The sequence below is a fragment of the Heliconius melpomene genome, chromosome 1, assembly GCF_056956725.1.
Source record: "Heliconius melpomene rosina isolate 202511_hmr_F chromosome 1, ASM5695672v1, whole genome shotgun sequence".
Classification (NCBI taxonomy): Eukaryota; Metazoa; Arthropoda; class Insecta; order Lepidoptera; family Nymphalidae; genus Heliconius; species Heliconius melpomene.
The window spans coordinates 2,206,443-2,223,508 of record NC_140389.1 but is presented as its reverse complement, the minus strand read 5'-3'; the positions used below and the strand labels follow the sequence as shown (position 1 = coordinate 2,223,508).

The 17,066-nt window shown below is 32.6% G+C and overlaps 1 protein-coding gene across 5 annotated transcripts; it reads right to left on the bottom strand.

Annotated features, from left to right (window-relative positions):
• Positions 1 to 126: 126 nt before the first annotated feature.
• On the bottom strand, positions 127 to 16,615 carry LOC146540923 (uncharacterized). 5 transcript variants are annotated; one of them, XM_085208199.1, is made up of 18 exons: positions 16,350 to 16,609; positions 16,051 to 16,257; positions 15,065 to 15,274; positions 14,413 to 14,529; positions 13,651 to 13,764; positions 13,157 to 13,264; positions 12,201 to 12,870; positions 11,747 to 11,828; positions 11,151 to 11,262; positions 7,370 to 8,771; positions 6,970 to 7,029; positions 6,828 to 6,857; positions 3,776 to 3,895; positions 2,425 to 2,540; positions 1,936 to 2,028; positions 1,523 to 1,582; positions 1,229 to 1,394; positions 127 to 951 (listed from the first exon to the last, which is right to left on the bottom strand). In XM_085208199.1, the coding sequence occupies exons 1-18, from the start codon at positions 16,380 to 16,382 to the stop codon at positions 293 to 295; spliced, it is 4,359 nt and encodes a 1,452-aa protein (XP_085064325.1). In that variant the 5' UTR covers positions 16,383 to 16,609; the 3' UTR covers positions 127 to 292. The 5 variants fall into 5 exon arrangements, with proteins under 5 accessions (XP_085064325.1, XP_085064333.1, XP_085064341.1 ...); XM_085208207.1 differs by lacking the exon at positions 6,828 to 6,857 and having other exon boundaries at positions 16,350 to 16,608; XM_085208215.1 differs by lacking the exon at positions 6,828 to 6,857 and having other exon boundaries at positions 11,151 to 11,250; positions 16,350 to 16,608.
• Positions 16,616 to 17,066: the final 451 nt, after the last annotated feature.

Sequence of the window (17,066 nt, the reverse complement as noted above, 5' to 3'; positions counted from 1 at the left end):
AACTTGCATTTTTCGTTGCATAATTAAAGAAACATTTAATCCTGTTTTGACGATTTTTGAATTTTTTTTTATATGATTTGTATTTTTATCATTCAAATATGGAGAAAAAAATAAAAGGAAGAAAAATAAAACAACTGCCGACCTACTGCTTTATTATAATGTATTATTTTCCTACATTGTCTAATACATCTTAAAAAATATTTTGATATAACATTAACATATATAGTTACAACCAAAATCAATTAACATATACTCATACTACAATTTACATACAAAGAAACAAATTTCGAAGCTATTCTCCATCGGAACCTATACACTCATCAATAACTACTCCTTCTGATATTAAAGCTAATATTTCTTCATCGTTCATTTCATCACCAGCATTAAATTCTTGAACTTCGTCCTCCATTACTTCTTCATCTAAAAATGCTTTCTCGTTTGTTACTTTCTTTACTGGAGTCACTTTTGGCTTTTCATTTTTGGAAATATTTTTAATTATTTTATCTGTTTCTTTTTTAGGATCTATACCATTATTTTTAATCTGTGGTGTAATTTTTTTAACGTTTTCACCTTCAGGTTTATTGTCTAATTCAATTTTCTTTGTTCCTTTATTATCTGTTTCTTTCTCTTTTTTAAAGTCAATTTTAGGTTCAACTTTAGTAGCCATGTCTTGATTCGATGCTTTATTTTCCTCACTTTTGACTGGTTTTATTTTAATTTTTTCTTCATTTTTTTTATCTTTTCTTTTGTCTTCGAGACCTTTGGTTTCAATATTGGTTTCTTCATTTTTAGAATCAATTTCTGACTTATTAGCATCTTTAGCCTCGCTGTCGTTATATTCTTTATTTTCCACTTTACTTTCTTCTTCATCATTATAATTAAATATAGTAATTAATTTTTCCGGGCATTTTGAAAATTTATAGATTGGTGTCGCAATTACTTTTGCATTACCTGAAGTTTTAGAATATAAATATATATACAGACAAAATTCCAAGTTCAGTTTTTTCGTATTATATTTAAGTATTTTTTTCATTTAAACTCAAGCCGTGCGGCTAACTGTGCGGCTACACGTGATGGTTGCGAGTTCGATTCCCACTTAGGAGAATAAATTATTTTCAAAATTTGTGCAGTGCATGACGATCTATCTTAATACTATGTTCCCTCTGACTACACTACTAAATGTGGAACACAGCGTAAAGCTAAAAAAAATTATATATTTTTAAATTACCACATCGCAGTTCCTTTTTCGTGCATAATTTATCAAAATCTGTTATTGAAGTAAGTCGCGCGACGAATATATTGACATCTTTATTAAAACGTCTATAAGTTTTCACGTTGTATGTCTTCAGAAATTGTAAAAAGCCCCCATTTTTCGGACGACAAGAAAATTGCAACTGTAAATAATTATTTAAAAAATATATAATCGCTATCTTATCACTATCACACTTTTTCGTTTGTTAATATTTATTGGACTTGTGTTGGAAAATAAAGAATCTAAATAAATAAATATTCTAACACATACCTTCACAATCAATGGATTGTAGATATTAAGTAGTCGTTTTGTCACGTTAAGTCCAAGAACCTGTGAAAAATAAAATGAAAGTAACTTTTTAAGAAACAAACTAAAAATATCGTTTTTACATGTTATATGTTATCTTTAATTGAATTCATACTAATATTTATTATGAGGCTGAAGTGTTTGTGCGCGCTAATCTCAGGACGTATTGATCGGAATTGTAAAATTATTTAATGTGGATAGTCCATTTATCAAGCAAGGCTATAAGACAATACTAATTGTTTTCATATACCTGCGGTCAGTTACCTCGAACTCTTAAAGAGTGTGTCATACACAACTTTTAGTTATTACCATTTGACAACGGGGACTCAGCCGTAGGTAAAAGGTAATAAGAAAATAATAATAGAAAAAGTGCTTACATTTCTTAGATCATCGCTAGCTTCATATCTCAGTTTATCAGCTACAAATTTTTCAGCCTCAGTGGGCGGATCATCTGGTATAGCTTGCCAGACCTAAAAAAAACTTATATATGTATAATAGCTGTATATGTATGAACTAGTAGCAATCGTGCAAAGTAGAACAACTGTAAAGCAGGCACCTTCTATTCTAAAAGATTTTAATTTTAGTTATAGCATATAGATGCAAAGCAAAGGGAACTTAGAGTTAAAACACTCCGTTCCCCACGCACCGCTGAACCTTCGACACATCACACATTACGTATTGAGTGGCGTAACTCAACACCGCCGTGTTTTGCCTTGTTACTAAAGTGAGGCAGTGAAGTGGAAATGAAACCCACAACCGTCGCGCTTACAGTCACATGCCTATGCCACTGCGCTACGACGGCCTCAAGTTGATTATAATTAATTTGATTATTATTATTTACTATTAAAATATTTAATTTCTAATACCTCAATCATTATGGTCTTTAGTTCTTCTTCCAATATTGAAGTCATGAGATCATTCAGTTGGAATTGCCCCTCGACTTCTTCGGTTGGAGTTTTGTTTCCTTGAGTCTTTTCTATTTCTGTTTAGGTAAAGTATAACCTTAATTTTATCAAATTCTATATATAATTTATATTTTTAGTTATTTTTTGCAGGGACGTCAAAGTAAAAATCGGAATCCCTTGGGAAGTGGTTGGAGCCGGTCAAGCCGATGCTTTTTTATATATTTGATTATTAGTTATATGCAAAAAAATACACACAATTTTAATACAATTATTTCTTACAGTGTTAATTACATTTTTAAAAACAAAATATGAACGTCTTTAGAATCAAATTATATTAGTTGAACAAGAAATCTCATTAAAAGGGAACTGGAAATTACCAAGTCGTCGAAGAAAATTAATTAAATTATAATGGAATTACTTCTAACGTACCGACTTAAGACAGGAAAAATGAACTTATACTTTAAAATTTTATAAATATTTTTTTAATTTTTAAGTAAAAGCAGAGGCCGTCGTGGCGCAGCGGCACAAGGGTGTGACTGCAACGCGACGGTTGTGGGTTCGATCCCCACTCGAGGAAATGAAATATTTATTTACGTTTATACCTCCAGAATTCGGCAGAAAGTGGGGAACCTAGTGTCTTAACACTAGGTTCCCTCTGCTCGGGATACAGCGTGAAGACTTGTACCCTAAAGACAGAAATCTAAGCACAGGTTATATATATATATATATATATATATAAAACGAGATGTTCCTACTGGCTGAGGTAGACACACGCACAGCCGTAACTGTTGATGGTGGAAACGTGAAATCTGGACAGATGTTTATATTTTCATAATGTGAACACCCCACTAAGAAGGGATTTTGAGAAATTTTAAACGTAAGGTGATGAATAATAAATAAATATGGGTTGAAAGTTTGTATCGAAAAATCTGGCACTGATTTTTATAAAATTTAAAATTCAGACCCTTAAAAATATTTTATTGAACATGTGTTTTATGGTTTATTAAAATTCACTCCCCAAACTAAAAAAAAAATCATAAATATATTTAATAAATATTCGCCCAGGTCCTCTCGTCGTCGTAATATATTTTCTGATTGATTACGTTAATTAAAATTAAATCTTATTTATTTTTAAAATACAAGCGAAAGACCGCAAGTATTTTGAAAGTTTGTAGGAAAATATTATAAATGCACTACTAATCACAGAATTTATTTTATAAAAATTCTTTATTTTATTGCACAAATATTAAATTTTGTTATCACCCAAGTATTAATGACAGACACAACTACCGTTATATAACAAATGTTCTACCTTTATCTTCTACGTTATTTTTACTTTTCTTTTCTGTGGACGTTGCTTCCGCCACACGATGGCTCTGTGCCTCACTGCTAGCAGGTTTCTTCACAACTTCACGACGATCAGCCGTTCGTTCTAGAACAATATATATCGGCTATTAAATCACTATCAATAAGGTATATATTATCTGTTACATTCATCTATTTTCTATTATACTTTAATTAAATTATTTTAGTTATAACAGAAATAGAATGAGCCTTGTAGACGTTGATGTTGCTTCGTAGAAGGAAAATAGTTGTCTTACTTCTTATTTACTTCAAAAGCTATATGATAGAACGCTGAAATGAGACCAAAAATTACCTTTTTTGGACTAGCATTGATTTCCTGTTACATTAGCCTTCAGTAACAAGTATCTACGGAAAAACCTCCAATTGAAAAAGATTGACAGAACACCTATGTCTGATAAAAAGTTTCTAAAACGTTGACGAAAAAGGAATATTTTTCGATGTTTATTCCTTTCCTCGTTTTTCCGATGACAAAGTTGGAGAAAATAAAAGTTCAATTACAAATTATTCAAAATCTAACAATGCCCTAAAAGTTCCGACGTGGCTGATTTTACACAAAATTCTAAGTATTATAATATACTTTAAACTGTAATAGAAATTAATATCTAAAATATTTTTATGTAATTTTTAGAAGAAAAATACCGTTGAAAGAGATTAAGGAGAAATTTTAAATATAAGATTACACCACGTGAATGCCAAAATAGGTGAAATGGACGTGTCGGCTATAAAGTTAAGAAGTAATATAATATATAATAATTTGAAACGTAGAACCAACTTTTCTAAAAAAATAAATAATTTTCTGGTTTTCACTTTTTTACCTCTAATTCTGAAAAAGTCCAAGATAATTCGATATATCCATTAAAGAAATGTTCGTCTCGAAACATACTTACTACATTCAAAGAAGTAACTTTAACAAGAAACCAAGAGCAATATGTCAAGACTCGTTGTGTTGATACTTCCTGGAAATGGAAACGAATAAATCAACGTAAAAATATGTTATACCTATTGACGAGGTCCCAATCTTCAAACTTCTCAATGTTCACTGTACATTGCTTTTCTGAAACTCTTTTGGACTTCAATTGAATTTTCGTTGAGAACTGAAACATTTAATGAATCGATAATATTTCAATACCAAAGAAAATAAACATTGCAATGGTACTTACCTTTCAAAATATTGATATTTATTATTGTCTTTTGATATTTTTGCTCTTTATTTAAATTTTTAAGCATTTCATTCAGCTCCCATGTTTAGATTTGAAATTACTGCACATAAAAGTTTCTGGTATTTACAAAGGTCTACAATATTTTTTTACGAATTAAAAAAAAGATAATAATAAGTGTACCCTTTATTAAACAAACTTATTTCGTTTGGTGTACAAAACAAAAAGAACTTAAATATACTCTTAGTAAAATCACTTTGAAATAATGATGTTGGTGAAACCTTAGCTAATCTAGACAAATAACTTCATCATCTGAGCTCGTAGCTAACTCCATATTAGACACATCGTATGAATCCCTCATTTCTTCTTTATGTTTAGCGATAAGTTCCTGCAACTTTGCAAACGAATATTCTGATGTGACCGGTAGACTGCCGTAATTTGTACCACTGCACACGTAGTCTAACATAAAGTTCAATTTGGACAATGTATCAACTGACTCTAAGTCCATATCTAGTTCTAAAACAGTTTTAATTCGCTTTATATCATTTACAAGCACTTGATTTTTCCATAGGCTAAAGTTTAAGCCTTTCACTCCCTGATTGCTTTGGCGGATGCGCTCGAAGGCCGACGAAGCCGACGTGGCGTTTAAATTCAGATTTCTAGGCATCGTAATGTGCATTTTGAAATATTTCGTTTTCATCCCGTCAGCACCCATTATGATAACCTGTTGATGTTGTATTCTCCCCATGTCAAGAGAACATAGCCACTTCTTGGATTCTTCATTTTCAGGTACAATACCGAAGAATCCGCCTTGACAAAAACCATATTTAATGAAATCGGTTTTACTTTGCCCTCCTAGTTCGTGATATTTAAACAATTTATGCAAGATTATGTCTCTTAATTTCTTTGCCATAGGTAGAGTGAACGGTTTGTTTCCCCTAAGTGCCATTTTCACCAAATCGGGATGTTGACCGAGCGACGGCATTACCGCGGTCGCGCCGGGAGGGACGTAAGTTACAGACTTCTCATTCAAGCCGGCGTCAAACGCATCTTTATCGACCGCAACCGCTTTTAAGAACACATTCACCTTCTGCAATTCGTAACTTAGCAACATTTTACATAGTTCCAAGGCACGTGCGGAAGATGGAGGCATGTCCACGTACAACCGAGTACCTTTCGGCGTTAAAATTAATTTCACGGTTTTCCACTTACCTATGTTCACGCCTTCCAGTTGTTTATTCTGCAACATAAGTTTCTTTAGCGGATCAAAATTTTTCGACTGCCTGGAATGACCTGGCAGCCAAATAGCCGCTCTTTCGTACCACAATTCCTCAGTATTATAGACGAGGACGTTAAAATGTTGGAATTCACTGAAATCTATATTCAAAAGCCAATCTTTAGAACGTTCATCCCGAGCTATGACCTCGTGACGGCAATCACTATTTTGTTTATTCAAAGTAAATTCCGGAGCCCAACCGTGTAAGGTTTCGGTTACTTTAATAAGTTTTTTAATTAAAAAATCCTTTATTAGCTCAGATTCATATTCCAATATAGGCTGAAAATCATCTTTACAAATATATAATACACAATCCTTTTTGTCTTCTCCTGTGAGCTGGGGAGCTTCTTTATAAATGTTGGGCATTAAATACTGTTGATAATTTATAGGTAAAGTCCCCATAAACGGAGCATTTACCATTGACATATCACTCAGAGGCAAATTAGCTTGCATTAAACCAACATTCCAATCTGGAACTGAGAAAAGACATTGAATCCGGATCCCATAACCATACGTCATATTGAAAACAATATATTACAACTGCTCTTAATAGAAAATATACTTACTTTGCTTATCCATATATTTCGATTGTAAATCTGTGGAATAAAGAAATCGACACAGTAAAATTAATGTAAAATCTCGACCTAAGCAATTGTACGCAAATATTTTGCCGTAAATAATAAAATTATTTATACACAGGATAGTTACCTTTATTAGCGCTTGGCTCAGATGAGCGCCTAGAGCTTTTTGCAGGTACGTCACATTCATCTGTAAATTATTTATGTATAATTATTACATTGCAAATTAAATACTAAATTGGGGACTTCCGAAATTATTCGCATAAACATTGACACTTGCGGTATATTTTATATTAAGATAGTTATTTCATTTTCTCGTCAATATAATCGCAATTGAGTTAATATTCGCTGTCCTATATTATATATAATAAACAATACACGCAGAACACAATAGTATGGAAAATATTAAACCGGATACTAATATCCGTGTTTCTAATGATTTGTATTTTTTTTTTCTCTTCTTATTTGTGCAATAAAGTATTATATTATTATTATTATTATTATCCGTATTATACTAATATAAGTCTTACCTTGTGCCTGCCGTTTCATATTTCTATAATGATTAGGTATACTAAGCATCACGTCGTTGAAAATATTCTCTTGATCTTTAGACGTATATTTCGCGTTGAACTTCGCATTCATTTCTATAACGGAGAGGTCTTTGTTTTTGAACAATTCATCCACTTTTTGACACAGAGTCCATTTCAATTCCTCTGTTACACGTCTCTTTATTTCTCCAGACAGGAACTTGCCATGTTTGCTCATAATTGAATGTGAAATATCTTCAGCTAGTGCTCTTTGTTTTTTTTTTATTTGATCAATATTACGAGATTTCTGTGTATCATCGAAATTTTGACGTGATTTCTTAATATCTTCATGAACGCTTTTTCTGTCGTCTTCTCTGCTGTACTTATAGTCTCTACGAAAATTTTCACGACCTCGTTCGTCTTCATATGGTTGTTTCTTGAAGCGTTGCATTTCCTTCGGATTGATACGGTCTTCACTATGACGACGGTCATCATCATAGTTGCCTTCTCTTTTGCTTTCCCCTTTTCTATACATTTCAGCTTTCTTCGTAAAGTCCACAGCCCTTTTATAAACTTCTTCAATTTCCTTTTGTAACTGCTTTTGCTTTAATAGAATCTCTTTCTTTTTTTCTTCTATGTGACCTGAAAATTCATCTCTTCTACGTGACATTCCATCTTTTGTCTCAAAATTTGATGTGTAGCCCATGCCACTTCGTTCCTGACGATACTCTTTTTCGAGACGATCAGGATGTATTTGCAGTTTGCGATTTTGATCGTCACATATAAGTTCCCGTCGATTTTCAAATTCCTTTCTTGTAAGTGTAGGCTCTTCAAATTTCGATGATGAACTTAGCTGAGGGCTTGATTTGGGAACTGGTTTCCATTTCCCAACTTCAGGGTGCCTTTTATCTGGGAAGTTGCGGCGGTCGTCACTGAGGAAACTATCGCGTGTCTTCTCTCTTGTTTCCCATACTGGACTATTTTTTTCCATTTCTTTTTCAGGAAATTTAGGTCTCACTTGTGGTGAATATTCTTCTTTCTCTTGCGGCCACACTGGAGGCGGAGGCGGTTCACGAATTTCAGGACTTCTACGTTTTTCTAAAGCCCAGGACCGCCTTGGGGATCGAGGAGATGGAGAATGGCGCTTGAAGCGGTCACGCATCGGAGATCGATCACGCTTCGGTGACCGGGAACGACTCGCATCTTGCTCAGTAGACATAGGCCGTTCTGATGCTCTAGAAATCTCAAATTGCTGCATTCTTGGACCGTCTCTTCTATCTTCGATCAAGCTTTTGGAGGAAAATTTTTCTCTTTCCTTCCAGTGTTCAGACCGCGATTGAAATTTGTTTGCTTCATCATGTATGTTGGGACGATAACCACCTGAGTACATAGCTTCATTTGGCGCCTGCAAATTGAAATTTAGTATGCAACACGAAAATAGATTCGAATACTGTAGCTTAGAATGCGACATTTTATGTTTATTATCATGTGAAAAAATAAGTAAAGCTTATTTTTCCGACTTTTTTTCGAGTAAAAAATACATATAAATATGCAGATAATAATTTATCATATCTCTGTTCATTTACATTCTTATATAGTTATATAGTCAATACGTGTTCATAGTCTAATATTATAATGTATCAACAACTTTCTTTTAAAAGTTTTATAACAGTTTCCAATTTGTTATCAGAACGATAACAAATTAGAAACAGTTATAACAACTAGTCACCCCCACATAGCTATACTACATGTGAATTTTCTATCACTAATTCTGCGAGCGATGTCGGTAACTCCGGCTCTTTTCCGGGCAACCTCATTTCTGATTTTCTTTCAAAGAGACTCCAAGCATAGTTTGCTCCATAGCACGTTGGGCGACATGAAACTTGTGGACCAGGCCGAATAGCAATAGGCTAGACATGTCTGTAGAAAGACTGCTGGCCGATAGAGCAAACGAGTCCTAGAGTGGAGATCGCGGATCGGCAAGCGTAGCGTAAGGCGCCCTCCAGCTCGCTGGACCGACGGCCTGAAGAAGGTTGAAGGCTTTGACAGGACGGCACGGGTCGAATAGGCTGATATGATTGTTTGGAATCTCCTGGATTGAAGACTTGTCTGGGACAATCAATGTATTCATTTAGTGGTTATAATTAGACGTCCTTACATCGATTAAATTTAAATTAAACGTCAACATACAGATATATCTTGCTGATATTAATTTTCATTCCAATTTACACCACTAAAGTGCATAAAATTTGAACTCCCAAAATCATTTAATCCAATTATTCGGGGCCCTCAACTGAATTTGATCACTTCATTCTATAATGATTTCCTGAAAGATTTAATGAATTTTTGAATTGAATAAATAACCACCTTGATAACGATGAACAGATCAATAAAGACATAGTTACTACTACAATAATGCCTTACAAATTATTTAATTGTGGCATTGTTTCAATATTCTTGATGTAGTTTTCGTTATGGAACTAAATATCCACACTAATGACGGATAATTGAAAGAAGCCGTTCTATCCGTATATATCCTTGTCGTCGTTTATCGTTATCATATTTAATGTTTCACAAATTTGTTCAGGATTAGAAGATTACTTCACAGTGAATCAATTGTATTTTTAGATGTCGCAGCATCCTGTTCTGAATTTTTTTTTTTTTTCATTACGTTTAGTATTTTTTCTCTCTTTATTTTTTCTTCTCATTTTATGTCAATGTGACATAAGTTTTTAATATTAAATTTTCAACATCTGTTTCACACAAAATTTTCTCCATGTTTACTGTTTCATATCGTGTATTATGGTATCTATATTGATTATTTTCAATTTACATAAACGAGTTATTGTTTATGGAATGTGTCCTCAATCTTCTTCTATTATTTATAAGTACCTGTATCGCAAGTTACAACTGTATCCCTTTTCCTTCATACGTTCTCTAGCACTTCAGCAGTAATTTTTTACTGTGATGAATTAAAATACTGCAACTTCATTCTATAATATTTTCTCCATTTTATGTGTTTCTTGAACATTGCCGCTTATACGATTTCATTTGACCTCTTTGGACCCTGTTCGTTTTTCCTAGATCAACTGCAAGTATATTTTGTGTGTTTAAATTTATATTATGGTATTGTTTTTAATTCAAATTTAAAATATTCTTTATTCAAATATTCTTTTGCAAGCACTCTTGAATCATTGAAGGAACATAAAGTCCGACAAGTCCGACAGCTTCTCGTCGATTAGATTTATGAGGATTTGATGCCGACAGTGTTATTTTCTTATCGTTAGTATAAGAAACATTTCTTGTATACTTCTTATATAAATTTCTCTAGGAAACTTTACCAAAAACTTTGACAAATATTCCTCTGGGAATAAGATGAACTTAATTTTATTTTGTCTCTAATATCTTGAGTTATCAAAATTCAATATTTCAACCTTTACTTAATTTAGCTTTTTTAGAACCTTATATATCTTAACGCAGGGACGTTAAGAGCTTTTTTATTGGGGTTTATACAAAATATGTGGTGGTGAAGTATTTTTCATATATCATATGTTTTTCTCTAGAATTTTTAAATCCATTATTTAATTTTGTTTTGATTTTTGAACATAATTTGCCTTAACGCTTTTATACATCTGCCATAACAAGAATTAAATATCCATCCAACCATTATCTCACCAAGCTTAAACCAACCAAAGTTATTTAACAAAAAATATTATTATAGCAAATTATTTATTTATTAATGTATAATATCACATAAATTATCTCTAAACAATAATGAACTTACCTGTATATGTGGTTCGTAGGCAGGTCTTATGTTTTTCATGCCAATATGATGGTCATCCTGATATGCTTGTTTTGAATCCATATGATGAGGCGAAGAAAATCTGTTTAAAAAACTTAAGATTTTATGTCAAAAAATTCTAAGTGTACACTATAAAAGATTTAAAATCTGTTCAAAATTTGCATACTGTCTATTTGATTTTATTTCCCAATATAACACAATATCTGTAGAAAATTATGGAGAGATAAAGTAACAATAATAATATGGATAAATTATTACTTATTTCCACACTGACCATACAGATCGATAGAATGTATGGAATTTTTTCAGTCAGTCGAAATATGCATTTTTTGCAATATAAACTGCCATATCTTTTTTCTAATTATATAGAAATATGTTTTTATCATAAAATCATGGGGCCGAAGATCTGAGTATATGGTTTGAATTTCAACCCGATATCTCCAAGTGTTCCTGAGATAAAGGGTCTTGACAGACAGACAGACCGACAAACAACTGGATGATCTTAAAAGGGCTCCTTTTTTCTTTAAAAAGTACAGAACACTAAAAATATGAATTATTTAAGTATTTAATTACAGTACCTTGGCTGCCGTCTTGGTGAATCGTGACGGACGTGGACCGGCATGTCTCTGTCTGATGATGGATGTAATTGCCGTCTGCCCACTAAGAGAAGTAACCATTAATTTATCTTAAGGTTTTCTTTTTGTAAATCAAATAAGAGTTTCACTGTATATAAACTTCCATACTGGACATAAATACAGATTTTATATCTCTGATTGTAAATGCGACTGGTGGGTTTCTCCCCACTGGAGATGAAATATTTATTTAAATTTATATTTCCATTTCTTCACACTGGTGTCGAGTCGAAAGCGCGGCATTGAGTTCCGCCACTCAACATGCAATGCATCCAGAATACGGTGGAAAATGGGGAACGGAATGTCTTCACATTAGATGCCCTCTAAATGATTTAACTTTTTATACTTATTAATTAATCTTCAGGTATTTTACATGATACAAAATAAAAATAATAATTACTTGGTGAATGTGATGGAGGTGACGTTCTTCTTCCTCTAACATATTCTTCTTTTCTTACTTGCGGCGAGTCTCTTCTAGAAGGAGACATCTTCCTTTCAGTTAACATTTGTGTGTTAGGAAACATCTGTCTAGACGGGGACACATGTCGGCCAGTTGGAGAAACTTGCCGACCAGACGATGCGACATGTCGGCCAGGTGGCGACACATATCTACCACCAGATGGTACATGACGGCCAGATTGTGGAGAAACACGTCCAGTGGAAATTGTATGTCGTCCTGGTGGTGATGAATGTCGGCCAGATTGTGGAACATGCCGACTTGACGGTGAAGAATCGCGACCTGTCAAAACATGTCTGCCAGATGGTGAAATTTGTCGACCAGGTGAAAAATGTCTGGCAGAAGAGACATTCCTATTAGACGGTGACATTCTTCTTTCTGGAGTTATTCTGTCAGCATATTGATTTCCTTTAAAGGCTCGAGCTCTTTCTTCTACATCTCTAAAATCTTTTCTTTGTGGTGAATAGCCTCGAACACTTTTGTCATATTTGTATGAATCATCCAACTTGGATGGGTCCTGTATATGTTTTGATTGAGATGGATATTTTCTGTCATCATAAGGTTTTTTATCAAATGTTGATACGGGCTTTTCAAATGATTTTTGTTGTGGTTGCTGAAATATTATAACTATATGTCAATTGTTAAAAATAAGAACATATAAAAATTTACAAAAAATATTCCTATATAGTTTTAAGCATAAAAAGTGTTAAGCCATTTAAGCATTTAAAATTTTATACACATATATTTATAATAAATGTTCCATTTCTTTAAAACATTTTTTTGAATTTATTTTGTGAAACAAGCATTTCCAATGAGTGCGTTTTACTTACGAACAAAAAATGTTTTTTTTTGTATTATCAAAACATAAACAAGAACTTAAATTTAAACTTGAACAATACCTGATTAGCCCACGGAGATATTTGACCTTGAGATTGATAAACTTGGTTATGACTGGACATTAAATTGTATTGGTTAGGGCCTTGAAAATTTTCTTTCATTATTGTTATCTGTTAAAATTTTGATTATTGTTAGTTATTTTTAGGTATAGTAATTATGACTATTTAAAATATTATATTTGTTAATATAGAAATTCATGTTTAGTTGTACTATATTTAAAGTATTTTTAGGTTTATTTTGTATCCTCACACTACTTAATTTTCGAAACATGCATATTGAGTAATGTAATGCAATATATTGTCACCGGAGCGAGGAAATGCAAACAATTAATTTCCCATGAATGGAAATGAACACAACCGTCGCGCTTACAGTAAGATACAGTGCCCATAAGCTACAACGGCCTCAATTTGTTTCTTCATATTTTTCTATAAAATCAAACCCCACGATTTTAAGCGTAAAATAGCCAATTCAAGTTATATATACTATGTAAACATACTGGTTTCTCAGAAGGCATATCGTAACTTTGATTTGGATATCTTCCAGACGTCGGTCGAGTTGGTGCTTGAGGAATTTCATGTAAGGTAGTCGGCATTTGGGCTTTGTTTTGTGGCTGTAAGGGTAATTAGGAAACAATTGTTGTGAGGTTGGCAAACACAATATTTTCATCTCCAGTAGTGTCCGTAGTGTTAGGTTCCATCAATCGAAACCTGATATTTTGAATCGCGGCGAATTCTTTTTTTTTGCGTCACGCTTTATCTCCCCGCGCATTGCAGGATAGGCAGACGGAACTTAGTGCTAAAACTCTCTGTTCCTCACCTTCCGCTAAACTGTTGAGGTGTTGCATATTAAGTTACAGAACTTAACGCCGCACATTGCCTGCTCACCAGCGAAGAGATGAAAATATTTCATTTTCTTGCGTGGGAGTCGAAACCACAACCTATCTTGTTTACAGTCGCACCCTTGTTCCGCTGCACCACGAGGGCCTCAAACTGTCAAAATTTAATTTTTAATTTCGAAAACTACACAATAGACTTTATAATGTGTAGTACAATGATAGAAACGCATATGCTCGATATGCTTGAAATTGTCATTAAAATTTTATAGCTCCATTTCCTACTTTACCACCAAATTTTAAAGACTTACATCTTGAACTGTAACCGTTTGAGTGTGTTTTGAGTTTAAAAACTGTTAACCGTTGTTTAAGTTATTTGTATACATTTACATTGCACTTTAAAATACAAAGAAAACAACATCTTACCCCCAAGCTGATCAAGTTACTTTTAGGGTTGTAACTAAAATTTTGACCCTGTTGAGATCCTCGACTTGACTGTATCACGTCTCTTGGCTCAAAATGTGGTTTAGTCACAGTGTTTGTCTGTTAAAATTATTATTTATGCAACTAAATTGCCATTGTTATCATGCAACTTTCAATAAAGTATATAACAACATTTTTATTTTAGGCTAAGGTTAAGTAAAGTTACTTAGGTTCTTTACAAAAAAATAAGATTATAAAAAGAACACAAAAGCAAGGCACGGTCAAAGTTTGTGGTGTAATATAATGAGTATCATTAACCTTAAAATTTTAGATCTCAGATGAAGAATTACATCTAATATATTAACTAACATAATTATAATTAGATTCGTCAACAATTTGATTGATATAAATGTGGTGTCCATTACTTTTAATCCCTCCAATTAGATTGATTAACTGAGTTGTTTGATTGCATAGATTCACTGGATAAATTGATTGAATTGATGGTCTGGTCCAATTGGTTAAAGAAAATGCTTGATTGATTGTATTGATTATCTAAATCAATTGATTGGAGAGGTTAACTGTATTTACTAGATAAATTGACTGAATAGAATAGAATATAAGGGTGAATGGTTCTTATAAAAAGAATGATACTCACTGTCTGTCCATATGGTGTAGCTACTGGTTGTTGATAACCAAAGTTACTTTGTACAGGAACTGGTTGATTTGACGCCCACTGATTATGGGCCCAATTAGTTGGTCTTGCAGCATCAAGAGTCCTATTTCTTTCATTAATATTTTGGTTTGAGTAGTCATTTTGTTGATAAGAGCCTCTTGCTTCAAAGGTATTTGAGTGTTGTGTTATAGACTACAAAATGTTTAACAAAAAAATATGTATAGTAATACATAATGTTCAATAATAGAAAAAGTTAGCATAATAATTGATATGAAAATGAAATAAATAAAAAATATAAATAATTTTTATGGATTTCGTTTTCATGAAATAAGACATAATTATGTGGTTAATTAATATTTGATTATATGCTTTGACACAAAATATCATACAACACTACATACTTATCACAAAGGCATGAAATAAAAGGGACATAAATAAAAAAAATGTTATTTTATATTGGAGGTCAGTAAAGTATATAAAGTAAAAAATATCTATGGAGAGGCCATTGTGGCGCTATTGAATGACGTCTATAGAACTTATTAGCTAATAATTATAATTTACATTTATCAATTTCATCAATGATGAAATAACATAACATATGTAGTTTCACGCCTTAGGTAACTAGATATTGGTCTTTGTTCAAATGATCTCTGCCCCTCACTAGAAGTCTAGTAGCATATGAAAATTTTGGAATTAGACAATATTATAATTTAGTTAATGCAAGTTATGAACTTAAGCTTTTTTCTAAGTCACCTAGCATTATATTTATTTGTATTGTATTATATATGTGTAATTGTTCAGTAAAGAAATAAAATATAAAATATTTCCGATCCCTGGCCAAATGAAGTATATGGTATATGGTGCTTTAAAACAATGTCTACATTAAAACAATATCATTAGATACATAAAAAAATTTCAAACAATTATTTAGACTAATTCCAGTTTAACAAATAATTAATCATACTTACAGATGATTTGCCAACCGGAACTACTCTTAAGATATTTCCTTGCAAGTGAAATCCATTTAAGCATTTAATTAAGTGACTACCTTCACTATCATCAGCCAGACCCACTCTAACCTTTTTGGTATCATCCTCACTTAATAAACTATCAAGGATAAAGTCGGTAATGTTACATTGCTGCCTTATCAGTAACTTTACATCATGATACTTTGCCTAAAATGACAAACATGCAGTTGAGTATTTACTCTCTAGAAAATAATATCTACTTTTCTGTCGATTTTCTATACGTATTACAAATAACATACCGAAATAGGCAATCCATGAATAGTTATCATCATCGTGTCAGCTTAAAATATTTATGATGCTGTATATGGACAATTTATTATCATGTTAATTACTTTCTTAGAATTAATTTCTTTTGAAACAAGAGAACAAGACGCAAATAGCAAAAATTGGTCTAATAAACGACTTACGAGTTACGACAGCTATCAAACACAATTGGCATTAGAAAGAATTTTATTTTAGTTTTTTAATTTTATCTATAATCGAATGTATGCTCTGACTAGTGTTGCCACCTCGTCCAGAGAAGGGCTTGTAACGTAACCAATTCACATTTAAATTAACGTGAATTACCGTAAACCATATAGATACCTAAGTATCGTTACAATTTGGTAGCGATACTTGGTAACTTTACGGAATAAGGTTAATTTTGCGTTAAATCTTAATGTTAAATGTGTTACTTTAAAAAAGTAACGGTATAAATTATCCTTTTATTTTTTACCTTTACGCGACGTTGCCGTTGTGTACAATTCACCGATCGACGTAGCGTCTCCACGTTGAGTTTTGCCACTCAACACGCAATGCCTCCAGAACTCGGTAGAAAATGGGGAACGGGGTGTCTTAACACTAGGTTCCCTCTGCCTACCCTGCTGTGTGCGGGATACAACGTGAATCTAAAAGAAAAAGAAAAAAAGAAAGTTTCACAAAATATTTTTTATAATGATAATAATTTTATTCAACTT

What these genes read in the sequence shown, in the direction of transcription:
- LOC146540923 (XM_085208181.1), bottom strand. Translation starts at nt 16,382, where the DNA reads ATGATGATAACTATTCATGGATTGCCTATTTCG. An exon ending in TTCCGGTTGGCAAATCATCT is followed by an intron (nt 15,275 to 16,050) that starts GTAAGTATGATT and finishes AACATTTTGTAG; the next exon opens with TCTATAACACAACACTCAAA. An exon ending in TATGAAACGGCAGGCACAAG is followed by an intron (nt 7,030 to 7,369) that starts GTAAGACTTATA and finishes AATAATTTACAG; the next exon opens with ATGAATGTGACGTACCTGCA.